Source organism: Raphanus sativus, chromosome 4 (genome assembly GCF_000801105.2).
Source record: "Raphanus sativus cultivar WK10039 chromosome 4, ASM80110v3, whole genome shotgun sequence".
Lineage (NCBI taxonomy): Eukaryota > Viridiplantae > Streptophyta > Magnoliopsida > Brassicales > Brassicaceae > Raphanus > Raphanus sativus.
The window spans coordinates 51310957-51338027 of record NC_079514.1 but is presented as its reverse complement, the minus strand read 5'-3'; the positions used below and the strand labels follow the sequence as shown (position 1 = coordinate 51338027).

The following is a 27071-nucleotide window of genomic DNA, read 5'->3' as shown; positions in this document are numbered from 1 at the left end:
TCAAAGAAAAAGAAAAGAAAACAACTTTCATATTAAACAGAGAAACAAGAACTGTCATTACATAAGAATGTAGTTAGAAAACAAAACTAGTTAAGAGTCTGTTTGAATTATACACTTCATATTCCCGCAACCTCAAGGCTTCATCAACTTGCCCTGATGAACACAAGAAAAGGAGAGAATATATTTAACTATTAACCCTCAAGAGATATCATAAAGAATCGGACTAGGGAACCCGCTTAAGTAGCGCAAATGGTGAACAAGCTCGGGTCGGGCATCGCTGCTGCGACTGGCTCTTACTTCATCTCAGAATTGATCTGCTGTATTGTTGTATTTGACACTATAATACATCTTCTTGGCGCCACGGTGGGTAGCAATATTTTGATAAGCTGAAAGATATCAATTCAGTTTCCCATGTGAAATATTTTGATAAGCTGAACGGAATCTGAAGGGGTTAACATCAGCACGCTAGAATACCACACTCACATGGGTTTTAAGGTGCAATAATCAACATAATCAAGTCACTATTTAGAATGGAAACAACTAACTTCTCGTTTGAAACATTTATTAGTTGCGTTGAGCCCAACATAAATATGATATCAACAATTACAAATAGTTAAACTACTTACAAAATATATTTGGAAAACATGTATTATAGTTTTTCATCAAAATATATTTCAAAAAAATAATTGATATTTTACTAACTGTTCCTATTTTTTTTTAAAAGTTAAGATGGTATATAATTCGACCATATTAGAAAATCAAGATCACATTCAGACATAACAACGAAGGAATAAGTGAACCAAAAGAAAAGAAAATTAAAAAATTGAATAATAAAAATAAAATGGACTTTCTAATTATTTGGTAGCCCCGAAACAAACAAAAAAAATAGTAATTATTGAAACTTAAAAGTTGAAAGCGAGTCTCTTGCTTCTGAATAATGGATTGTGATGACTGATAAATAAGAAGACTCTTTTTATCTTATTTGTGATATATATTATTATGCGTTGACAAAAAAACACTATTGTTTTTGCCTTTACTTTGTTAAATTATATTTGGTTAATCATTAACAAAAAAAATATTTGGTTAATCATTTTTTTGATTTTTTTTCTCATTCAAAATAAAAATAATGTTTTCAAAATGCAGAAAAGAGAAAAAGAGTCTTTCTACCAAAATATTCTCAATCAATTTTCTGTGGAGAAACTCATTATTATATATTCTTCTTTTATTAAAATATATATTTTAAAACTCAATATAAAACAAACATATATAACTACTTAAAAATAAATTTGAAAGATTCATTTTAAGAAATTCTCTGATAATAAGAATTTTATATCCCTCTCCAAAGTTTAGTAATAGTATGCTTATGTGAATCAAACTCAAATGAAAACACAAGAAATTGTTCTGTATGCTTATGTTTGTTTAGCTCAAATCAGAAAGAAAGGATCCAATCTTTTCAAATGAACCAGCTCAAATCAGAAAGAAAGGATCCAATCTTTTCAAATGAACCAAAGAAATTTTCAGTCTGATCCCGGTATAGTTTTTCTCAACTAAGCAAACAAAAATGTGGAATGATGAAATCGACGTGGGGGATAAACCTAAATCTTAGGTTAGCCATATCATCCTCTATTTTTGTTACAAATAAAGCAAGACTAATAAAGCAAGACTAATTGTTTTGGCAGTTTTGTATGTAGTGGTCCTAGTGGATGATGTTGTGTGGCCACTAATCAAGGGTAATGAAGACATCGGCTTATCAATAAAAGAATAAGATATGAATGTTCTTTACACAATCAATGTACATATTGATGCCTTAACATGAAATTTTGAAAAGCAATAATATAATTAAGATGGTCTACAAGAAATTCATACTATGGGTGGTTAACAATTAGTCTAGAAATTTTAGATCACTAATGTTCAGACGGAAGATAGTACACTTTTGTATTAAGTTTAGCCTTAGGGTATATAAATTTAAGGTTTATGATATATATTAAAAAATTATAACAGTTTGAAAGCATTATAGACCGTATTCTAACCGACACAATACAATGAAAACATGGTTTAAAAGGTCAATAATCAACATAATCAAGTCATTATTAAAAACAACTAACTTCTCGTTTTGAAACATTTATTACTTGGGTTGGGCCCAAACACAACATTATATGACATCAACAATTACAAATAATCAAACTACTTACAAATTTGGAAAACATGCATTATACAATAATTTAGCATCCAAATATATTTCTAGAAAATAATAGTTAATTTACCAACTGTTCATATCTTTTCTTTAAATTAAGATGGTATAATTCGACCATATTAAAAAAATCAAGATCGCATTGAGACTTAACAAAGACAAAGAAGAACCAATAGTGGTTTGGGCAATAAACGAAAGATCTATGTCTATTTTAAATAAACGAAAGATCTATGTCTATTTTATTTTTGTCAACGAAAGATCTGTCTATTATGTGACATATTCTTAATTCTATGAATCACGATGAGGAATGCCATAAGTGTTCAAACATCCAAATTTAGCATAATGAAGAACATAAAAGTGTAAAGACATGAAGCATAATGCAAAATGTAGGACGCTCAATGCACAAGTGTATTGTAAGATACAAAATGTATTATAAAATATAAAATGAAGAAGAACACAGAAGTGTAAAGACATGAAGTATAACGCAAATTGTAGGATGCTCAATGCACAAGTGTATTGTAAGATACAAAATGTATTATAAAATATAGAGTGCTGAAGTAAATGTATTATAAAATATAAATGAAAAACACAGAAGTGTAAAGACATGAAACATAACACAAAATGTAGGACGCTCAGTGCACAAGTGTATTGTAAGGCTAACATTATCGGTCAGTCCCTTAAGGGTCCCTAAGAAGGAGAGAGGCCCATAAAACATCAGGACCGAGGTAAAAAGAGGAGGAAAAACCCTTAATTAAGGGACAAATAAGATGAGTCCTTGTGAATCCTTGTACTATTCATTTGGGGACTTTCATTTGGGGACTTATTGATAATGTTGCCCTAAGATACAGAATGTGTTATAAAATATAGAATGCCGAAGTGTAAAGACATGATGCAAAATGTAAGACGCTCAATGCATAAGTGTAGTAGATTCAGAATGTATTGTAAAATATAGAAAGCAGAAGTGTAAAGACATGATGCAAAATGTGCATACAACAACCAAATGAATGCAGAAAGCGAAATGTAGGAAGCTCAGACGACAGCCAAATTTAGTAATACAACTACGTGAATGTCACTCCCCCAAATTCAGAAAGATAAACAAAGGGTTTAGTGGATATAATCCATATAGTTTCTAGAGTCAAGAAAGTTAAGAGGTTTGAAAAGTAAAATACCTGTCACAGAACTGCTACACTTGAAATTTCCTCAGAATCTTTCAAACAACATGCTCCTTCTGAAGCACAAACCTGAGGAAATAAAAACAATTAGTCTTTACTTATATAGTATTCCCAAGCTTACCTTGTTCCTTCTAATACTTAAGCCGTTTGGTTTTATCCCCCAAATTCAGAATGTTCAAGAAATGGTTTAGTGGATAACCCATATAGTTTCTAGAGTCAAGCAAGTTATATACTACATCAGACTAAAATAGTTACAAAGAGGTTTGAAAAGAAAAATACTTGTTGCATAAGTCTGCTACACTTGAAATTTCCTCGGAATCTCTCAAACAACATGCTCCTTCTGAAGCACAAACCTGAGAAAACAAAAATAGTTAGTCTTTACTTGCATAGTATTCCCAAAGCTTACCTTGTTCCTTCTAATGCTTAAGCCGTTTGGTTTTATCTGCCAACCCTTGATAACTTGTTACAATCAGCTGGTCGTTAATTTCCATCCAGCAAGTCTTTTTTTGTAAGCCATGAGGAGTGAAGCCGTGGGTAGTAAATCACAGTCTTTTGCCAACCCTTGATAACTTGTTACAATCAGCTGGTCGTTAATTTCCATCCAGCAAGTATTTTTTTGTAAGCCATGAGGAGTGAAGCCGTGGGTAGTAAATTGCAGTCTTTTGCCTTGAGACTTATAGGCCATTTGGTTTTAGTTGCCATCCTCAAACAACTTTTTCTAAGCAGCTGGTCGTTAACTTCCATCCAGCAAAGCTTAGAACTTCCCCATTGACATTGTCTTTCATATTATGTTTCCATCCAACAAGTCTTTTTACCGATCTGCCTTTTGTAAGCCATGAGTAGTGAAATAGGGAATCTGTTTTCAATTAGTAGTCTCTGTCTTGAGATCTTCTTAAGCCGTTGGTCATCACTCTATCCATCCATATAATCTAAAACAGATTCTCGTCAAGCCGTGGGTAGTAAAAGTGTTTTGCCTTAACACTTGTAAGCCGTGTGGTCTTTTATTTTTCATCCACTAATGACTTTTTTCTGGGTTGTTGGTTGTTATTTCCAATCCAACAAGTCTTAAACCTCCTATATTTTCTCTGTCTTTGTCAAGACATTTGTAAGCCGTGGGTAGGAAATCTGTTTTCAGTTATAGTCTATATCTTTAGACTTTCTCAAACCGTAAACATATTCTCATCAAGCCGTGGGTTGTAAATTTTTGTAAGCCGTGGGTAAGGATAAAATCTGTTTTCAGCTATAGTCCTTATATTAAGACTCTCTCGTAAAAGTCTTTTGTCTTTAAGACTTGTAAGCCGTGTGGTCTTATTTATTTTCCATCCACTAATGCCTTTTTTCTGGGCTGTTAGTCGTTATTTCCAATCCAACAAGTCTAAGCCCCCTCATATTGTCTTTGTCTTTGTCAAAAAATTTGTAAGCCATTGGTAAAGAATCTGTTTTCAGTTAGTCTTTGTCTTTTAGACTTTCTCAAACCATAACCTTTCAAATAACTGAAAACATATTCTCATCAAGCCGTGGGTAGTGAATCTTTGTAAGCCGTGGGTAAGGAATCTGTTTTCAGTTATAGTCTTTGTCTTAAGACTTTCTCAAACCGTACCATTCAAATAACTGAAAACAGATTCTCATAAAAGTCTTTTTCTTTAAGACTTGTAAGCCGTATGGTCTTATTTTCCATCCACTAATGACTTTTTTTCTGGGCTGTTGGTCGTTATTTCCAATCCAACAAGTCTTGAACCTCCTACAGTTTCTTTGTCTTTGTCAAGACATTTGTAATCCGTGGGTAATGAATCTGTTTCAGTTATAGTCTATGTCTTTAGACTTTCTTAAACCGTAACCACTCCAATAACTGAAAACATATTCTCATCAAGCCGTGGGTAGTAAAAGTCTTGTATTTCAGGCTTGTAAACCGTGTGGTATTATTATCCATCCACTAATGCCTTTTTTCTGGGCTGTTGGTCGTTATTTCCAATCCAACAAGTCTTAAATATCCTACATTTTCTTTGTCTTTGTCAAGACATTTATAAGCCGTGGGTAGGTAATCTGTTTTCAGTTATAGTCTTTGTTTTAAGACTTTTTCAAAACGTAACCATGAAAATAAACTGAAAATAGATTCTTGTCAAGCCATGGGTACTAAAAGTCTTTGTCTTTAAGACTTGTAAGCCGTGTGGTATTATTATCCATCCACTAATGCCTTTTTTCTGGGCTGTTAGTCGTTATTTCCAATCCAACAAGTCTAAGCCCCCTCATATTGTCTTTGTCTTTGTCAAGACATTTGTAAGCCCTTAATGAATATGTTTTCAGTTATAGTCTATGTCTTTAGACTTTGTTCAAATAACTGAAAACAGATTCTCATCAAGCCGTGGGTAAGGAAGGAATTTGTAAGCCGTGGGTAAGGAATCTGTTTTCAGTTATAGTCTATGTCTTTAGACTTTCTTAAACCGTAACCATTCCAATAACTGAAAACAGATTCTTCTCAAGCCGTGGGTAGTAAAAGTCTTGTCTTTAAAGGCTTGTAAGCCGTGTGGTATTATTATCCATCCACTAATGCCATTTTTTCTGGGATGTTGGTCGTTATTTCCAATCCAACAAGTCTTAAGCCCCCTCATATTGTCTTTGTCTTTGTCAAGACATTTGTAAGCTCTTAATGAATCTGTTTTCAGTTATAGTCTATGTCTTTAGACTTTGTTCAAATAACTGAAAACAGATTCTCATCAAGCCGTGGGTAAGGAAGGAATTTGTAAGCCGTGGGTAATGAATCTGTTTTCAGTTATAGTCTATGTCTTTAGACTTTCTTAAACCGCAACCATTCTAATAACTGAAAACAGATTCTTCTCAAGCCGTGGGTAGTAAAAGTCTTGTCTATAAAGGCTTGTAAGCCGTGTGGTATTATTATCCATCCACTAATGCCACTTTTTCTGGGCTGTTGGTCGTTATTTCCAATCCAACAAGTCTTAAGCCCCCTCATATTGTCTTTGTCTTTGTCAAGACATTTGTAAGCCGTGGGTAAAAGAATCTGTTTTCAGTTATAGTCAGTCTTTAAGACTTTCTCAAACCGCAACCATGCATGTAAACTGAAAACAGATTCTTCTCAAGCCGTGGGTACTAAAACTTTTTTGTCTTTAAGACTGAGTCGAATGCTCTTATTTGCCATCCCCTAACATCCTTCTTTATACATGCACTACCAACCCATATTCTCGGTCCAATTAACAATCTTACTATAGGGGATGGCATAAGTTTCTTCTAGAGGCAGCAAGGGACAATGTTCCCAAATAAGAATCAGACAGAACACTATTAGATTAGTGTCTGTCTAGGATCTTTTTTGGGGTTTGAAAAATAAAAACAAAACAATGTTCCCAAATAAGAATCTAACAGAACACTATTAGATTAGTGTCTGTCTATGATCTCTTTTGGGGTTTGAAAAACAAAACCAAAATCAAAACCGTGGCCAAACAAGATTTGTTAGAACATTAGAAGAACGTCTACCTAATATCTTGGTTCTGATAAAACCATAAGAAAACAAATAAGCTTTAAAAGTCCTTTTAAAAGAAGAATCAAAAGGAATCCTGATTTAAAAAATGTCAAGAATCTCAAAACAAAACCGGAATAAAAGCGCTTTTAAAATAAAACGGAAAAGTCTAAGACATAGAGAGAAATTTACCTTAGAGAGAGAGGGTGTGGAGCGGAGTAAAACGCCCAACAAAGATCACTGCAGAAAAGTTAAAATCTTCAGGAACACTTCTGTTATATATCTCATACGTAATGGTATTACAATGCAAGTGTAACAAGATTAGAAATATATACCCTTGTTATCCTCACAGATTGTCATCATTGCTTTTGAGGTAATGTAGTGTCATCTGCTCTAATTCAGACTGCTTGTCATCCACACCTAATCTCCTTCATTTTCCGTCCACCATAGGCTTCATCACTTGAAGAATCTTGTTCAGAGCCTCTTCTTCTTGAAGCCTTACTCTCTGTTTCTGTTACAAAACTGCAAAGGAACAAGATATAAATCAAAGAGGCGAGTATAAAAAGAAGGTACGAACAGTAAACAGTGTCGCAAAAGATGATAACTAGATACAGATCAGAACTGATTGCATATCAATTGCCTCAAACTGGTTACACGAAACCCTAATTTACAACTTCACCAAGATTTGAACAGTTCCGGAAACCCTAAAACAAAATCGCGACATGAGAAGGATTTATAAGAAACTTAGAAACCCTAACATAGACAGAGACGTACCTCGACGACTACGAGCGAGAAACCCTAACCCGTCAGACAGATCGGTTTCAGGTGAATAACAGAGAAAAGGAAACTCTGATCAACATCAATTACAAAACGATTACAAACAAAATTGCGATGAGAGAGAGAGAGAGAGAGAGAGAGATATTATGCGAAACTTTAGAAATCATTAAGCAAATTCACGATTTGCAGAGATCAAAACACTTACTAATCTGAAAATTCGAAGGGATTTGATGTTTCAGAAATTTCTGGAAGCGTCTCGGATCGATTGAGTTCTTGAAAGAAGAGAGAGAATACGAAACTAGGTTATGGAGAGATTAATTGATTTGGGAGAAAATGTTTTTTTTTTTGGTATTCTTATTGGGTTTGATAAACATGCCGTCTCTCCCTAACGGTTCGATTTCTAATGAGTCGGTTCTTGATCAAGCGTTTGACAACACGCGTTTCATCCAACGGTTATTTTTTTTTAAAATATGAGCTGTAAATTGTAATCGAACCGGTGTTGCGTTCTTAGAAAACCAACCTTAAACCGAACCGGTTCTTTTTCCACGATGCCTATTTAATATAAACCGCTTCTGCGACGCCGTTTCATACATCTATGCTTTGCCGCCTCGTCTCTTACTCTTCCAATTCCCCGTCCCTCATCTCACTCGCCGACGCACTCAACGTCTTCCAGGTGCTTAGATTTCTCTGATTTGGTTAAATTTTTTGAGACCCATGTCGTAAAATTAGCAGCTTGGGTACAGTAGGAGTATGAATTTGTGATATGATCCTTTATGTGTGTAAAGTCTGTAGCTTTTAGGTTCAATTTCAATCCAAGATGCTTTCGATATGATCTAATTCAATCCTCCAATTGGATACTCGTGTTTGTGTTTTTATTAAGTTTCGGATTTAGGGCTTGATTGAGCAGTTCATGTGTTCTGAGAATTTATGTTGCCAAGCTAGCTACGAAAGACTTAATCCAATCAATTTTACTCTTTTTGAATGATAAGACAATCTGATAAATTCTCTGAATACAAAGTTACCGCGTTGGGAATCTAGTCGAAGCATACCTCGGTTTGAGTTCTGAGAGCATGTATTGGTTTGCTATGGCAAATGTAGGCTGATAAATAATTGACCTCTAATGCAAAATCGCCTGAGAAACTAAAAGCTGCTGGATCTCTTCTCATGAAAGTTTTTGGCGTTCTTGCTGTAAGCTATCTAATCAAAATCTTCATGTCTTTGTTAATCTTTTACTTATGTGTTTGAGTTTCTTCTTCTGGGGATCCTTATTTAGTTTTCTTAACTGTTAGGGTAAAGGTCCAAAACGAGTCGTATGTGACTTGCCAATTGTTCAAGACCTACTTCAAGGTGAAAACTCATGATAACATGCTTAACCTTCACTTCCCATTTACTAAAAGTGTGTCCCTTGTTTCTCTATTTTCAGCTTGGAACTGTTAATCTTTGTCGAAGTGTGATGAGACAAGTATTGAGACTGCTCGCATATTTGACTTTGAGGAGTTTCCAAGAAGAGACAAGGTCTTGTGTAAATCCTCTGCAATCAGTTTTTGTTGCCTCCTCCTGATTTGGTTATACATTTTTTTATTCACAAACTATGCAGGTTACATATAAGAGTAGAGATATGGAGCTAACATGTTAAATGAGAGTAGAGAGGCTCTTGTTAGTCAATCTGCATAAAAGATTATTAGGTCACTGAACAACTTTATATCAATCAGGTTCTTGAGGTCCGGTGTGTACCTTGTCTTGGAAAAGCTGAGCTGGAGCTCCAAGTCGTCTACCAGAGACTCATGAAGAAAATGTAAGTAGTAGTTGTAAAACACTCTCAGATTACTTCAGTTTCATAACTCTTTTTTTCTTAATAAATGTTTCTTCAGTTATATCATCCAGAAGCTGAGTGATCCAGCGAGAGCTCACCAACTGAAGCTTGAAGTGATTGCCAAAGCACTTAGATAGCACTCGACGAGGTTTCTTTTACGTTTCCATCTCATTAATTGCTTTTGATTGCTCTTGCATAAAAATTTTATAAACCTAACAGTATAATGTTGTTTGCAGGTGGAATGTATAATGACGATCTTGATATACAAAAGCCTTGTGAAAGTTTATTTGGCACACAAGAGCAAAGTGGTAGTTCTAAGCAAGCAACATCCTTTCCCTAAACTAAACGGCAAGCCTGTTGGCTCATAGAATTTACCTCCACGGTGCTGCATCCTTGTTGTATTAAATAACCATGTTCTAAACTTTTAAGTTCTTTTTGATAGTTCGATAGATTTTATATGTTGCATAAGGAATGATCTAAAATTTATCAGAACATCCCGAATCTTTTTACAGGCTTAATGATTCTCTTTCTTTTTTTGCTTACTATTTCACGAATTGTTGGCTTTTGCGCCTTAAAATAAAGTTTGACATTTCATAGAACTTTTCTCTAGCTGCGTCCTTGTTAGAGCAATTCCAACAGTTTAAAACCATGCAAGTCTCTAAAAGAAACAAAAATATTAGTATTATGTTTTATTTTTTCTAAATCAATGAAAACACTAATTTATTCTTACATGATGACATATGTCTGTAGAATATACTAGCCGTTTTTTTAAAAATCTTTAAATTAGAACTTTTAGTCTTTTCTCTCTTAATTTAATTATTTTGTTCTTTTAATTTTTCTTTTAGAATTCCTCCTAATGCTTATTGTTGGAGCTCCTCTTACCAACTACAACTACTTAGATAAATAGAGAAAATAATGACACAAAAGAGGGTGGAGAGATCTAGGAAAGATGAAGCACAATTCTTCATGATTTGAAAGCCCTTTTGTCAAAAAAAAAAATAAATAAAAAAAAATTTCTTCATGATTTTTATGATTGAATAAGCCTGAACAATTTTCAAACTGTAAAATCTAAGTGGTTTAGATGAGAAAAACTTTACATTTTATAACGAGAGATTGTGCTAATTTAGATTTAGGTTTTAGATCCCACTTATTTTTTCATCGGGAGTTTTGTTGCTATTTGATTGTCAAATTTAAAAGAACATGGATAAAAAGAAGAGAGTGGGAAGTTATACGGGGAACTACGACACATATACACATAGTAACAAACATGCTATAATATTTTGTATATTTTATGTAACATTATATTACTTACTCTTGATCACCCTTAGCCGTTTGATCATCTTTTCATCTGTTTTTTTTTTCTTCTTTCCTTTATTTTGTTTTTTTCTCCCCTTGTCAATTTTATTTGGTATGTAATTTTTATGTCAAACATAATTCATTCAAATAATTATGCTGGCAAAACCTAAGAAAAAGAGAAAAAAACAGAAGATGAGAAGACACTCAAAGATGATGTCAAACCTAAGAAAAGAGAAAAAAAAAAACAGAAGCAGTTGATACAAAAGGAATTAGGCAAAAGACCAAACCAAAAGATAGATTCAAGGTTTTGTGTATAAACCATAGCTGAGCCGGCAGCTTATCCAAATCACTTAACTTTCTTCTTCTCTTAAAGGCCATATATGGTATCAGACTTTCAGAGTATAAATGTTGTTAACACTTAAGATAACGTCTTGGAGGAGGAAGCAAGGCCTTAATGTTTGCATATTGACTATAAGGCGCACTCTCATGTTTTGTAATCTAGTTTAGTCAGAGTTGTAACGGTTATTTTAGGGACAAAGATTTAATTTAGGGTTAGAAACTGCATTATGTTGTGAAGAACCATTAACCAAACATACAATTCAACTATTAAAGGGCTCCACTTGATGATTCTCAATATAGAAAACCGCTATTGTAAATTTGATGGCAGTTTATATATGTATTCCTGTGCACACTAAATTAACAAAATATACTATTTTATTTACTCCTTGAACATGTAATTGCCGTTAACCTCCACCAATAAATAAATATATACCTTTATTGATGAATGGTAATAGTTTAGTTATAGTAGTTTTCAAAAAAAGAAAAAAAAAACAAAACCTCATTCTATGCTCCAGTAATCTTTTTTAAGATGTCGTTTTCCTAAAATCTAGGATAACTATAATTGTCGTCTTTTTAGTAGAAAATCTAAAAGCTATTTAACTCTGGTGTTCCTCCAACCAAAAAAAACTTCATTCTTTCAAAAGACATGGCAGTGTTTACATGCCAATATTTTTGTTTTATCGTGGCTCTCTTTGCAATCTCTTTGAAACCATGCTATTGCCATAATGGAACCCACTGGAACACCGCCGGCATAACTTGGTATGGTGAACGAGAAGGTTTTGGTAGTTCAGGTAATTAACTAGATCATTTCTTGTTCTATAACACATAAAAATTTGAAAATGTTTTTATTCTGCATATTTAAAATCGGTTATTAAAATATATACACAGGAGGAGCTTGTGGATACGGTGATGCAGTTGCAAAACCACCAATCGACTGTATGATTTCAGCCGGAGGACCTTCAATATACCAAGATGGCAAGGGTTGTGGGACATGTTATGAGGTATTTATATAACTTAAGTTGTATCATAGTGTAATGTATATTTACTAACATTAAATTTTTTTTACTAACATTAATGTTTCCTATATATATGTGTGTGTGTGTTGTAGGTCGTATGCGACCATCCGTTTTGCACGCAAAGGCCGGTCAAGGTGATGATATCGGATGAGTGTCCCGGCTGCACGAAATCGGCGGTCCATTTTGATCTTAGCGGTAGGGCCTTTGGTGCATTGGCCAAACCTGGCCAAGGCGATCAATTACGTAACCTTGGAGAATTAAAGGTCAAGTACAAGCGGTACGTATTGTTAATTCGTTTTTCAAAATTTGGTTAAATTTAATTTGGATTTTTAATAAAAACAAATAAATTGTCATCTCAAACTAACATTATGTTAATTTATTATATTTTAACAATTCTTTTAGCTGAAGATATAAGACTAGCGATAGTACAAATAAACTACATTTGATTAACAAATTTTTCATTGATTTTTTTTCTCTTCATTTTTTATTGATGTTTCATGGTTAAACTAATCTTATGCAGTGTATTTTGCGAACACCATAATAGTAAAATAGCTATTCACATTGACCCCGGAGCAAATCCATACTACATGTCGTTCGCTGTTAAATTTGTAAATGGTGACGGAAACTTTGAATGTGTGGAGATCCAGCCGGCCGGCGAAACATACATAAAAATGGAGGCGATGAGATCCGCCGTTTGGAAACTTAACGCCGGTCGTGCATTAAAAGGTCCTTTCGATGTTCGGCTTACCTCCGCTGTGACCAAAACAGTGCTAGTGGCTAAATGTGTTATCCCGGAAAAATGGAATCCCGGTGCTATTTACCATTCCCATGTTAACTACGCCGTGCCCAAGTTCGTTCATAAGAAACCCGTTCACCCCAAACCCATCCACCACAAACCCATCCACCCCAAACCCATTCACCACAAACCCGTTCACCCCAAACCCATCCACCATAAACCCATTCACAACAAACCCATCCACCACCATAAACCCATCCATCACAAACCCATCCACCGTAAACCCATCAGCCGTAAACCCATTCACCGGAAACCCATCCCCCGCCGCAAACCCATCCACCGCAAACCCATTCCCCGCAAATCCATTCACCGCAAACCCATGCCCCGCAAACCCATTCCCCGCAAACCCTGCCACCACAAACCCCCTCACTAGACACACAAATGATAACATTTTTCCCCTTCAAACAAATTGTTATGTTTGAAAAAAAAATGGCGTTGCAACTTTTGCAAATGATAGTAATTATTTTAAAATTATAACATTGTATATGTAGTTAAGTTCATGTGGGTTTAGTGTTGTAGTCTCTCGGCCTCAGAAGCCCACGATGTTGTAAATATAGAACCCATGCTATTATTGGCTTAGCGGTTTGCTTTGAATATGGAACATAGTCTTTACTCTTTAGACCAGACCGGACCGATTTAGGAGAGGCGTTAAATGGTTTTCACGTGAATGAAAAGGTGACTGATGCTGATGCACATAGTCGCAAAACTACCTTTTCACAAGTTTGGTAAATAAAGATTACTCAACGTCTTGTTGTAAATCACCTAACTATAAACTATATGAAGATCGTTGAGGTTAAATGTTTAAAACGCGTTTCTGTTAAAAAATACAAATATGAATGGAAAATATATAATGGTTTTATTTTGTTACAAGAAAAGAAGAAAAAACTCTAAATTGGTAATGGGTTTGCTCAACTTATGGCATCTTGAGTTGTTCTTCTTCCTAACACAACGGTACCTTTCTTATATTTTCTTTTAACCAAGAAAGATCCAATTAAAAGGAAAATATTAATCACAAGGTGCATGTTACTTTGGTTATCTATAATGATTCTTTGCATTTAAGCTTAATTTATCTGTTACAAAAGTATATTTAATCTGTTACGAATAACTTGTAAGATGGTCTACCTCACATTGAACTTAACCTGCTTTATTCAACCTTTGATCGGTGAGGGTAATTTTAACAACCGTCGTTGGAGTACTACTTGGATGTCACGTACTGCGAACTCACAGGCAAATGATGGTAACATTCTCTAGTCATTTATCGAAAACGTTTTTGTTTTTGCTGGTCCGTCGTTACAACCAAACCTTCCTCAAGACTTTTGTACAAACAGTAAATTTTAAAACTTCGAATATACCCTTACTAGGGTTTGCCGTGAACTCCTTTTCTTTTAAGCTAAAACTAGATTTTGACCCGCGCTTGGAAACGCGGAATATTTTACGATAAAATTTTTTACTAATAATATAACAAATATTTTAGTAATTTTAAAGAGTGTATTTAGAATATTTTTGCATTTAAATCAGTGTTTTTTAATTCAACCCGATTGTGATTATACCGGTTAATCCGGAGATCTGACAATTCAATTTAAGGTTTTAAAATATTTATATAAAAAAATCATTAAAATCCGAGACTAACCGATTGAACTGTTGGATGACCGATATGTAATCTAATTTGATTTAAATTATAATAGTTTCATAATTTGTAATCTTATAATCCAAATTTTAAAGTTTATTATTTTGCAATTTATGAAATTATGACGTTTCTACAAAATTTTAAAGAGAAAATGATAGATATAAAATAACTAAAATTAATTATTGTATTGTTTGGAAACATTGATAGTAGTATAAAAAATATATTGTTTGGAAACATTGATAGTAGTATAAAGAAATAAGTATATTGTTTGGAAACATGGATAATAGTATAAAGAAATGAATATTAATGATTTAATGTAGGTTTAACTATAAAGTATAAAAATGTATTTAATTTAAAAACTTACAAAATAAATGTTAAGTCCAACAGAATGTTTCTGTTTTAATAAGATACATGTAAAAGGTTTTTCATTTAAACACGGACCTAAAATAGTCAAAATCAGCTATTTCTAGTGAACATAAAATTTTCTTATTATGACAACTTTTAAACAAAATTTGAAAAGAAGGGTAGAACCTCAAAACTCAAGAATAATATTAGCAGAAACGGGCAAGGCTCGCATGTTACATTGTCGCTTCTTCAACTTCATGCATACGCTTTAATTAGATTGATTATTTTCTTACACTTTCCGTTTTTCCAGATCAAAATTTAATCAAGTTTTGTTAAACAGTAAATTTTAATTCAGTTGTTTTTATTTATAATATTCTTACAGATATATTAAGCTTATTGGTAGAGAGGAATGCTTGTGGATTCCACTTTTTTCCTTCCTCTTCTTCTACTTCTTGCTCTCTGTATTTGCTATTGAAGATGGAGAGCTACAAGTGCAAGTTTTGCTCTAAGAGCTTCATCAACGAAAGAGCTTTATGTGGTCACATGAGATCTCACATGCCTACTCTTCACAACTTTTGCATTGATGAAGAGGCAAGGCCGAGTCAACTCAGTGATGAGACTGAGTCGGATGTTTCTTCTTCTTCCTCTGAAGAAGTAGAGGGAAAGAGAAATGGGTTGAGAGAGGAGCATGACGATCAGAACTTTGCTTTTATCTGCTCCGATGAAAGCGAGACCAAGCTGTCGAGGAATATTATTAACCCGACACGGAAACGATCCAAGCGAACTCGGAAGCTAGACTCGTTCGCTACAAAGAAGATGAAAACGAGTCAACTCGGTTACAAGACCGAGCCTGAGCCTCCTCACAGCTCAGATTCTGATACAACGACGGAGGAAGATCTCGCCTTTTGTCTCATGATGCTCTCAAGAGACAAATGGAAGAAGAAGAAGAACAACAAAACTAGTAGTCATAAAGAAGTAGTTGAAGAGATGGACAACAACTCTAGCAAGATGAATCGAGCAACGACGACGATGAAAGGAAGATTCACGTGCGAGACATGTGGGAAAGTTTTTAAATCTTATCAAGCATTAGGTGGGCACAGAGCAAGCCACAAGAAGAACAGAGTTTCAAACAAAACAGAGCAACGAAGCGAAACAGAGTACGACAATCTAGTTGTTGTTGCAGAGAAGAGAGTCCATGAATGTCCGATATGTCTTAGAGTTTTCTTGTCGGGACAAGCACTTGGTGGTCATAAGAGATCACACGGACTAGGGAACTTGTCTGTAAACCACCATCATCAAGTACATGGAACAGAGTCAGTGAAACAGAGGATGATAGATCTTAATCTTCCTGCACCAAGAGAGGAAGACGAAGTCTCTGTGGTGTTTCAATGAATGCTGATAAAAGGTAAACAGACTTTGCGTGATTCGGGTCGTCCAAATTTTCATAAAGTTAAAATCTTTTAATGTTTTTGTTTTAAACTATTATTTTTATTTTAACTGCAAAGGAGGCTACTTTCACATGACGTCAGTTCCTGTTTCGTATTGGCCTCACGTCGTGTTCGCCTGACCATATCAATCGAAGAACATTCAAATAAGCTTCTACTTAGTAGTTTATAGACTTTTTTAATGTACACGTATGATAAAATTATAACTTCTTGCTTCTTCTCTGTTAATGAAAGCTTCTAATAGTTCCCACTTGACTTATCTCGTTTAGATTTGTGTTAGAGTTAGTCATGGCTCTTGAAAAAGGTCCAAAGATATTTTTTTGTCTACGTTGATACTTAGGTTGAGTTCACTTTATAACTATATAATAGTTTAAAGTGGTATAAAAGAGTTGGTTGCATGGGTAGATTTGCGTTTGGTCTACCACAAATGTAGAATTATTCTTCGTGTATACTTTATTCTTTACTTATGACTCGAAGCAAAACCCCCACTAACTTTCACCGCCCAATAGAATCCAGCAGATTGTGATTCAGAGTGGTTGTATCCAAGTTATTGCAAGCTTGAGTAATCACACACTAATTTTCTTTGGTGAGACTAATGACTTGGGATTTGGTGAGATTAGTCTCCTGAGATCATTCAATCTGATATGATCACATTTCAAAATTTGGAGGCATTAAAGTGTTTGAAGTTGGAATGAAAATATAGTGAATGGACTTGAAAAACCGTAGAGTTTTAAATAGTAAATAAAAACATTTTTTTAATAGATACTTATACTTCTATGTCTAAAACTGTGAGCCCATTTGATGCCAGCCGTTGGTAAGAACGATCCTGAGACTGACACTAACCTTCACTAATATCCGCCTGTGAAAAGAATAAAGCAAAAGCAAACCCCAAACATTCAACAAGAAATATATAAAGTAAACACGATTAAAAAGTTGAAGTAGCCTGGTCTACTCAACTTATGGCTTACTTCACAATTTTGTTCCTATTGATTGGACAAGCACTCATGCTCAGGAAGGACTAAACCCTATTCTTATTTATCTGAGAACTCAGTATATATATATATATATATATATATATATATATATATATTTCTTTATCTGAGAACTCAGTGTATATATATATACCTATACTTTTTTTTTTTTTTTTTGTTCAAATATACCTATACTTTTTTGTTATTAATATTAGTAATACTTTTTTAAAAAAATTGATAAACAATAGAAGCAAACAAAGGGGACAAATCACATTGGGTGTGGTTTAAAACAGAGAAGCACAAAGAAAAGATGTGTGGTTGGCCGTGATTAAAGTGACTCTCTGACTCAATGCACCAGGCTTGAGAGCTCAAGTCTACTACTGCATTTAATTTCTTTAATTTTCTTCTGTAGTTAATGTGTTTTCAGTGCTCCCTCTTGTGCTTTTCCTAACTTCAATTTGTTTTATCTAGAGAAAATAACTTCTAACCACATATCACCTTCATCTATCAATCGGATACTCCATAACCACAAGTTCCAGTTAACAAGAAAGGGAAACCTTTAGCAAAAAAAAAAGAAAGGGAAACCATATACTAAAAATTAGATTGAAATGGTTACTAGGCTTTCTATAGATATGTATTGGGCTTTATAACAAATGGGCCCATTATGCAAGCTGTCTACACGTCGAGTATAGCAAGATGGGCCGACACGTTGTGTTTCTGTTCCGACATTTTGCAACCAAACAATTCTGTTACTGTCTGTTTCCAGAACTTCTCCCCGGAGACGTAAGGAGAAATAGCCACCAAACGATCTAGGGATCTTTACGGTTCTGCGATTCGCCGGTGAGTTTTTTAATTAATCCAATTTCTTCTTTGATTTCCTTAGATGTTTCACGGTTCAATTAATCGGTATAGATTTTGATAACCGGCTTCAGTTTGATCAATCCTTGTCCTTTAAGCCACTAGAACTAGTAATAAACCTAAAGTTTGCGTCTTTGATCTATTCAAGATTCTTACAGGTTGATTTGACTTTGATAATCTTGAAATGTTCTGTGTGGGTTTATGTTTTAAGAACAGATAGTTGAAAGCTTTTTCAAGAGACTTCAATGGTGAGCCAAGGAATGGTGTCTCTCACCAAGTCTCTATGCATCACAACTCCAAGAATCCGCCTCAAGAATCCCAAGATGATGCAGAACCTAAAGTCCCGGTCTTCTCATCATCTCCGTGTCTTATGCACAAAGATGTCTCAGTGGGAACCATCACCTTTCATCCGTTCTTCTTCTGCACAAGAAGCTGGTAATATAGTATTAGAAAAAACCGCAAATGTGTTCGAGTCTATCGTATCCGAAACTGCAGAGGAGGAGGAGGAGGAGAAAGTAGATTCGTCTCAAACTACCAACTCTCACCAAGTTGAGGTTTTTAAATGGCCAATATGGCTATTAGGTCCATCTGTTCTACTCACAAGCGGCATGGCACCTACACTATGGCTACCGTTGTCATCGGTTTTCGTCGGTTCGAATGTGGTTAGTGTGCTTTCCTTGATCGGTTTGGATTGTATATTCAACCTCGGAGCTACCCTTTCTTGTTGATGGCTGACTCTTGCGCACGTCCTAAAGATCCATCAGTGTCCTGCAAGAGCAAACCACCGTTTAGCTACAAGTTCTGGAATGTTTTCGCTCTCTTAACCGGGTTTCTCGTCCCAACGCTACTTCTCTTCGGATCCCAAACCGGTTTACTCGGTTCACTCCAGCCTGAGCTTCCTTTCATCTCCTCAGCTGTTCTCCTCTTCCCCTACTTCATCCTCCTCGCGGTTCAGACGTTGACGGAGATCCTCACGTGGAGCTGGCAGTCACCGGTGTGGCTAGTGACACCGGTCGTCTACGAGGCTTACCGTGTTCTGCAGCTGATGAGAGGGTTGAAGCTAAGCGCAGAGGTGAATGCGCCGGTTTGGGTGGTTCATATGATCCGTGGGCTTGTGTCTTGGTGGGTGTTGATATTGGGGATGCAACTCATGAGAGTTGCTTGGTTTGCTGGTTATGCATCTAGAACAACAAGAGCAAATCAGCAACCAGAATTGTCTGTTGCTTCTAAGTAAAAGATAGATATGTATAACTCTCTTTTACTATATACTCCCTCCGTTTCATATTAATTGTCGTTCTAAGTTTATGCACACATATTAAGAAAACATTTAATTTTATATATTTCCAAAATAAAAACACTATTACCAATACACCTAATCATATATCAATCAATAGAAAAATAAAATAGATAATATTGTCGATAAATTTTGCATTGAAAACCGAAAACGACATTTATTTTGAAACAAAAATTTTTCTAGAACGACAAATAATTCGAAACAGAGGGAATAGTTTTTTTATTGTTGGTAAGCTGGTGATAATAGGCAAAAACATATTCCTCTATGGCTGCATTAGTTAGGTATATATATGTCGTTGTTGTTCGTTTCGTATTTTTATTATAAGAACAAAGAAGACTTGTTTTGAACCGAGGTCACTTTATGTATCAGTGCTACTACTATTCTACATATAGAATATTTCATAGTACAGAACAGAGATATCACACAACGTCTTTTGAACTGAAACATGTCAAGTGCTTTATGCATCATGAGTATTGTGTTTCTCTTCTCCCATTCCGACACAAATATAAAGAAATGAATAACTCAATACGAGCTGCTGGCAGCGGCTTTTGCCTCCAGTGCAACAGTAGCTACTGTTGTACTGGAGGCAAAAGCCGCTGCAACCTTGGAGGCAGCAGCTGCAGCTTTGGCGGCCTCAGCAGAAGCAATAGCGACATGGACCGGCTTGACTGCTCTGGAGAGGAAAACTGATGCATACTGGCAATGTATTTTAGCTTCTCTGATTTGACCTATTGGCAGTCTTTGCAACCTCAGTAGAAGCTATGGCAGTGGCTACCGCCAACATTTCTGCTAGGGCTGCTGAGGGTAATCATGTCTTGACTACCATTTATTAGCAGCAAAAGATATAGTGACCATGAACTATAAGAAATAATCTGAAAACTCACCAATGAACAATATATGTACATAATGACGTATAATACATTTCTATTTCAATTTATGTGATGGTATTTTTATGAAATCAAGATAAATTGTATAAATGTTTACATTTTTTTAGTCTATGCGCATTAACATTAAACACCAAATAAAATAAAACAGAGAGAGTATATAGTAAAAAAAATTTAAATGTTTGCATCATTCATGTTAATGTTATGATAAATATGAATCTTGTAAATTCTCAGATTCAGAATTTAAAACTTGGATTTTCGAATATTAATTACTCAAAAAGAGTTTTAAGTTCTCTCAAAAAAACAAGACTCTAGACCAGATTAATTTTTGGTATAAATTTGTTGGTGGTTTATTCATTTCTCCTCAAAACCATGGAATAAAAATATTGATTTTCTTTAAAATCTCAGCTGATGAGGATAGGAGTCCAATAAAAAATTGTTTGACAGAAATATACACATTAGTCCAAAGAAGACATAGAAGGCTTCTCTCTCCTCTCTTAGATAGGTTTCTCTCTCGAAAACTACCTCTTACTAGACACAAATCATTCAGAGGATAGAATTTGATCAGAGAAGGAGAGAGCAATTGAATATCGGTTGACGAGTTCTTAGGCAATTGTCTGATGTGTTAATTTATTAGTGGCTCATTTCAATTTTTTCCTCTAGAAAATGGATTAAATAAAAAAAAACTAAAATCATATGGGGATGTTTGAATGAGTTGTTCCTAAACTGAATTTTGTAGTTTTTTCTGTCATCTGTTAGATTAATTTAACAATTGAATAATCAAGTAAGAGTAGCATATACAAAACACAGACCAAGATAATGATATGCTCAAAACAGCCAAGCAAACTAAACCCTTCTCACCCAAAAATAAAGCAATGCCCAAAATCATAGAAAAGAAACATTGATCCATTCCCCAAAAAAATCCTATTATCCAAACCAAAAGAAGCCCCAACTTCATAGAGGGAGCGGGTTCCTCATTCATAAAGAACTTTGCCATCCAACGTGGTAGTCCTGCAGCTATTTTGTAGATTTTGTTATATAAATTAAAAAAAAAATCTTAAGGGTGGGCAAAAAAATGAAACTGAACCAAACCAAATTGATCCAACCGAACTCAAACCGATCCAAACCAAGCCAAACTCTATGTCTAAACCATTTAATCCGAGACTATATCAACCCAAATGGTTCAGTTTGGTTTGGTTTTAATCCGAATCAAACCGCAAAACCGAAATATTTTTAGTTAAATTAATTAAATATACTAATAATTTTATAATTTAATATATATATATATAACCATTTAACCTAAAAAACTAAACAAAAATTTATACATTTTACTTCTAAATAATAGAATAATATAACTAAAATAAAATAAAAGAATTTGAATCTCATACATTAACAACAAAACCATATGATTTCATACTAAACACCGGCAAGCACTCAATTATTACTATTGTTCTTCTTTCAGTATAATTGGAAGAAGATGGCCAGTTCCCCTCGGTGGTCAAAAGTATGGACAGTTGGACTTGTGGCAATATTGGTTTCATTTTGCGATATAATTGCATCAAGACACATTTTCTTTCCTCGGTGGCAAGGTATACATTGTCTATGGGATTATGGTAGATAAAACCGTTTAGACTTTTGAGTGTTAGCTATGGTTTTGTGCATCGATTAGTAAAGTTGTGCGCTTTCAGGCATTCGGTAAGACCAGTGCCGGCCCTGAGATTTTGGGGGCCTATTGCATTGTCTATGTAAAAAAAAAATTTGGAGGCCTAAAAAAATTTTTTGGGGCTTATGTCGATATAATTTTCTTCAAAATTTTTGGGGGCCTGTTGCAAATGTTTCATTACGCATTGCTCAGGGCCGGCCCTGGGTAAGACCCCATGAGTCCAAAGAAGATATGGGAAGGAGCTGTTGCAGGACTTGTTGGTTGGATTGCCATTACCAGTTTCTCTCCAAATCTATGTCATGGCCTCAGTCTCTTGTCAGCAGCACCAATAGCTTTTGGGTTCGTAACCTCTTTTAATCGGTCTTCGGTCTTCGGTGACTTAACCGAGTCAAAGATCAAACGTGAGGCGGCTGTCAAAGACTCAGGGGGACCGTGGACATGGTAATATTATGAAACAGACCAGTTATTGTTCTAGCCATAATGTATTCTTTAACCGGTTATTATACTCGTTCGTAAGGGTTCATGGAGTTTGATTCTACTGTTACTAGTAAGAAACCCATTATTAGAGCTTCAAGAAGACTTACATTTCCCTCCACAACAGTGAAATCCAAGTAAGGATATAGTAGATGATAGTGATGTGGCTGTATGTATCTTCTGGTTGTAGATGAAGCTTCCGGTTTGTATACAACATTTTGGTTCAGTGCAGACCGGTTCGGTAGAGCGTTTTTTTCTCTAGAAAATGGATTAAAGAAAAAAAGGATTGAAATCATGTGGGGATGTTAATGTATGCGTTGTTCCCAAGCAGACCCTTGTAGATTTCGTTATATAAATAAAAAAAATATCTGAATGAAAAAAGAAACAATAAAATGAGTAATCAAATTATCAATGATAATAAAAGGTGCGGTAATTAAGAAATGATTGGGAAGAGGAAAGACATGGGTGAGAGATCTTATTGTTATCGGTTACAATAAAGAATGTTACCTCCACAACTTCACTGCAGAATCTCAACAGCAGCTGGGTTTATACGTATAAAGTGGTTAATACTTTGATTACCATGTGATTTCATACTGCATTGGACTAAAGCAAAACGATACTTATATATATATATATATATATATATATATATATATATATATATATATCATTTGATTGGCTAATAACATCACAATCAAAGATTAAACAACACATTAAAACTCGATAAAACCCACATTAAAAAGCTAAAAACAAAGACTTTATTTTAATTTTTACTAACATGTCCAAGCTGAGACAGCAACAAGTTGTGTCTTCTGCCAACATAACACGAGCGAAGTAGTACTAGTTGAAGAAGACGAAGACTGTCTCTTCTCCAGATGAAACCCTCTCATCGGATTCCTCTGCAGCAAATACTCCGCCTGAGTCTCCGCCGTCTGACTCATCGCCACCGGAGTAAACCCGCATTGCTCAAACAAGCTTCCCCACGGCGGAGTTTTCTCCATCCAACGGTAACGATTACTCAACACTCTCTCTATCCACGGCTGCACACAAAACCTCTCAATACTCGTAACAGCTTCCTGACTACTACTCGGTGACTCGAGAGACTCGAGGAGAGACGCGTAGTACTGAAGCGCGTCGATCACAACGTTGGGAAACGGCGCGTCGGGGATAGTGTCCGAGCAAACGACGACGTTTGGAGAGATTTGTTTGAGGAAACGGAGGATAAACGGGAGGTAACCGGAGATAACGGAGCTGATCGGGAGATTCACTGCGATTGCTTCTTTATCAGACGATCGGAGCAGAGAGAGAGGTGGGTTCAGGAGAGTCTCCATGTTCATTAGCTCCATCTCGAAGGCGACTCCGGCTTCTCCGGCGAAGGCTCTGAGATTCTCCTCCGTGAATCTGAGCTCGAACTCGTCGGAGACGGTGGAAGGAGAGGAGAAAGATGTAACCTTTAGCGATAACGGAGCTGATGAAGACGATCTGTTCCCGAGTTCTTGGATGAGAGACGACCATTGAGAACCGTAACCCACGTCGAAATCGACAATGCGGATCCGGTCGAACCCTTGGGAAGACTCGAGGATGGTCTGGTTTGAGGTGAAGTTGACGAAATGGAGAAACGGCGACGTTTCGGAGAAGGCTCTGTGAGCTGCGATTTTGAGGAACAGAGGGAGAGACGGTTGTGGTGGTGAGTGTTGGAGTAGAGATTGGAGAGATTCTGTTACGTACAAAGCCGCTCTTTGAAACGGAGGCTTTGGATTAATGTTGCTGTTGTTAAGGTTGTGATTGAGCCGCGCCAATATCCCTTGCGCGAGAACGGGTGGTGACCCGTTTCCAGTTCCGGTTAACTCCGCCGCCGCGTTGAAAAGCTGCTCGGTGATTACCGCTGACGACTCCACGTGGTAGTCTTCTTCGGTGGTTCCGGCTAGCTTCGGCGGGGCGAGAAACGGGTGACCCGGATCCGAGAACGGGTGACCCGGATCCGAGAACGGGTGACCCAACTGGTGGGAAACGGGTTGACCCGAGTTGAATCTTTTGGCAGGAGGAGACGACCCGCCGGAGGATAAACACGGGTTCGGGTAGATCCGAAACTTCACGTCTTCTTCTTCAGGTGGTGGAAGGTCGAGAGGGAAGCTGTAGCCGAAGAGCGGATTCGGGTTATCGATAACCGGGTCGGATCCAGAACCCGGGTCGAAACCCATGAACTCGGAGCCCGGATCCACCACATCGCCGCCCATGATGAGTCTAAGAATGCTCTCCTCTTGTCCGGGAGAGCCGGAGAGAACTCCGTCGAGATCCTCGAAAGTCATCTGATCGCATTTCCCTTCGGCGGCGCCGCCGCCGCTGGGACCACCGTGGGAGGAAGACAGCGTGGTGGTGGTTGAGGAAGAGAGGAAGGGGCTTGTGCTTCTGTTGGAGTCTAGAACAGAGGTGGGCTCGCTACCATTGTTATTAACACCGACAACGCTGCAGAGATCTTCGCGTGTTCCGTAAGAAGAAGAATCTAAGAAACCTTGTAGTTCCTCAAAGGGCATGACCAATCTAAGAGAGAACAAACGAAACCCTAGATCTCAGAAGAGAAGTAGACGAAGATGGAAGCTTGAATCTGAGATTGGCGCCCACATTTTGATACTAATAATCTTTTGTTCGGTCTCCTTTAGTACAAATAACATACCAAAATGGTGATCTTCATTTCAATGCCTTGTCTCTCTCTCTCGCTCTCTAGATTTTGTTTTTCCCTGTGTGTGTGGTGCCTTGTGTCTGTAGATTTACTTATCTACATCTGTATCATTTCATATTCCCCTCCCTGTTAAGCCTACTCGTATTTACAGCGCGTGATTCTTACTCTCTCTCTGTAGGGATTTTCATTTTGTAATTTTCTTGTATCTTGACTTCGAAATTCGTATTTATGTGATCTTCTTTCTTTTGGAAAATAGTCTGTATTTGTTAAGAAAATATTTTGCGTCTGCATAAAGAGAAAGTTAAGAATAAGATTCAGACTCTACTTGCACTATTCAGACTTTGATTTACCATTACTGTTTTATTTTCTCATTGAATTTATAAGCCATTACGACGCTCAGTTGGAACTGTCGGGGTTTGAGGAGCATCCTGACAGTTCGACGTCTGGAGGAAATGTGTCGTGAGCATTTCCCTGACTTCCTGTTTCTCCTAGAGACTAAAAACTCTAGTGATCACGTAGAAGGCTTTAGAAGATCGTTGGGTTACGACCACAGTTTTTTGGTGGATCCAGTGGGTCTTAGTGGTGGTTTGGCTCTATTTTGGAAGAACACGTACGAGGTAGTCATCTTGTCATCAAGTGATAGGATCATTGATACAAGAGTAAAGTACAGAGGTCGTGAGTTCTTCATATCTTTCATATATGGTGATCCGGTTCGTCACAAACGTCAAATAGTCTGGGATAATTTAAAGACTATAGGCTTGAACAGGAACGCTGGTTGGTGTCTGGTTGGGGATTTTAATGAGATGATGAACACCTCAGAGAAGAGTGGTGGACCTGTTAGAGAAGAGTCATCCTTTTATCCTTTCAGAACAATGGCTCGGGACTGTCGCATCAAAGAAATCCCCAGTTCTGGTGATAAGTTATCGTGGGTTGGAGTTAGAGAAGTTATAAACAACGGTGTGAAGGAGAATGTGTGGGTGCAATGTAGACTTGACAGAGCGTTTGGGAATGCTGAGTGGTTCCGCCTCTTCCCACGATCACACACCCATTACCTAGAGAGACTTGGATCTGATCATAGGCCCATATTGACGAATGTCGCAGGAGCTGGCCCTAGGCATCTGGGTCGCTTCTTGTATGATAAACGTTGGAGTAACAAGCCGGAAGTAGCGGAGATAGTTCGTCAAGGATGGAATGCTACACATCTCAACAGTGACAGCTCTGTCTCGGACCGTATAGTTTCGTGTCGAAAGGCTCTCTCTAAATGGAAACGCAGTGAAACTAGTAACTCAAAGAAGATGATACATAAAATGCGTACTGAGTTAGAGATAGAAGAAAAGAAGCCTGCTCCTAATATGCCAAGATTGATATTTCTGAAACTTGAACTTGCTAAGCTTTTTCAAGAGGAAGAGGAGTACTGGAAGCTTAGAAGCAAGAACAACTGGTTGCAGGCTGGCGATAAGAACACAAAGATCTTCCATGGATGGGTTAAGACAAGAAGGATGAAGAACAACATCCCTAGTCTTTTTGACTCTAATGGAGTAGAACACACGTCAGAGGAGGCTAAAGGGGATATCGCTATCCAATACTTCACTGAGCTTTTCACAAGCTCTCGTCCCACTGATGCAGCAGAGCTGTTACGAGACTTCTCCCCGAGAGTGACAAATCAGATGAATGCATCCTTAACCAAACCGGTCTCTGTTTCAGAAATTAAAAATGCAGTCCAAGCGATCAAAAGTGACAGTTCTCCAGGAGCAGATGGGATGTCAGGCCACTTTTTCCAGCATTTCTGGTCAACCATTGGTCCTCAAGTGACAACAGAGGTTCAGAGTTTTTTCGCGGAAGGTGTGATTCCGCAAGATTGGAACTACACACAACTTTGCTTGCTGCCTAAGAAACCAAACCCGTCTCTTATGACAGACCTGCGTCCGATTAGCTTATGTGCAGTCTCATATAAGATAATA

At 36.5% G+C, this 27071-nt stretch overlaps 3 protein-coding genes, 1 long non-coding RNA gene, 1 other non-coding gene and 1 pseudogene across 7 annotated transcripts; 4 read left to right on the top strand and 2 right to left on the bottom strand.

The window, feature by feature from the left end:
• Positions 1–5: 5 nt before the first annotated feature.
• LOC108855020 (uncharacterized) lies at positions 6–7954 on the bottom strand. 3 transcript variants are annotated; one of them, XR_008945335.1, is made up of 6 exons: positions 7815–7954; positions 7607–7681; positions 7168–7354; positions 3643–7072; positions 3361–3432; positions 6–386 (listed from the first exon to the last, which is right to left on the bottom strand). It is a non-coding gene; the product is annotated as an uncharacterized LOC108855020 (long non-coding RNA). The 3 variants fall into 3 exon arrangements; XR_008945336.1 differs by having other exon boundaries at positions 7607–7630; positions 7815–7940; XR_008945337.1 differs by lacking the exon at positions 7607–7681.
• Positions 7955–7981: 27 nt separating this feature from the next.
• LOC108852402 (enhanced ethylene response protein 5-like) lies at positions 7982–9940 on the top strand (annotated as a pseudogene).
• A 1745-nt stretch (positions 9941–11685) lies between these two features.
• Positions 11686–13482, top strand: LOC130510900 (expansin-B5-like). Its single transcript, XM_057007607.1, has 4 exons — positions 11686–11848; positions 11946–12058; positions 12166–12350; positions 12594–13482. The coding sequence occupies exons 1-4, from the start codon at positions 11704–11706 to the stop codon at positions 13240–13242; spliced, it is 1092 nt and encodes a 363-aa protein (XP_056863587.1). The 5' UTR covers positions 11686–11703; the 3' UTR covers positions 13243–13482.
• Positions 13483–15016: 1534 nt separating this feature from the next.
• Positions 15017–16536, top strand: LOC108855749 (zinc finger protein ZAT9-like). Its single transcript, XM_018629640.2, is given in 3 exon segments — positions 15017–15304; positions 15307–16246; positions 16347–16536. Coding segments are annotated over 2 exon segments (981 nt in total). The 5' UTR covers positions 15017–15250; the 3' UTR covers positions 16234–16246; positions 16347–16536.
• A 1424-nt stretch (positions 16537–17960) lies between these two features.
• LOC108855750 (uncharacterized) lies at positions 17961–19451 on the top strand. Its single transcript, XR_008945580.1, has 2 exons — positions 17961–18097; positions 18332–19451. It is a non-coding gene; the product is annotated as an uncharacterized LOC108855750 (transcript).
• A 3678-nt stretch (positions 19452–23129) lies between these two features.
• Positions 23130–25184, bottom strand: LOC108839253 (scarecrow-like protein 22). The gene has a single exon (XM_018612055.2). The coding sequence runs from the start codon at positions 24962–24964 to the stop codon at positions 23204–23206; it is 1761 nt and encodes a 586-aa protein (XP_018467557.2). The 5' UTR covers positions 24965–25184; the 3' UTR covers positions 23130–23203.
• Positions 25185–27071: the final 1887 nt, after the last annotated feature.

Excerpts from the sequence above, each read along its gene's own strand:
- LOC130510900 (XM_057007607.1), top strand. The coding sequence starts at position 11,704 with ATGGCAGTGTTTACATGCCAATATTTTTGTTTTATCGTGGCTCTCTTT. Across the intron at positions 12,059-12,165 it reads GTTGTGGGACATGTTATGAG|GTCGTATGCGACCATCCGTT; the intron begins GTATTTATATAA and ends TGTGTGTTGTAG. Across the intron at positions 12,351-12,593 it reads TTAAAGGTCAAGTACAAGCG|TGTATTTTGCGAACACCATA; the intron begins GTACGTATTGTT and ends AATCTTATGCAG.
- LOC108839253 (XM_018612055.2), bottom strand. The coding sequence starts at position 24,964 with ATGCCCTTTGAGGAACTACAAGGTTTCTTAGATTCTTCTTCTTACGGA.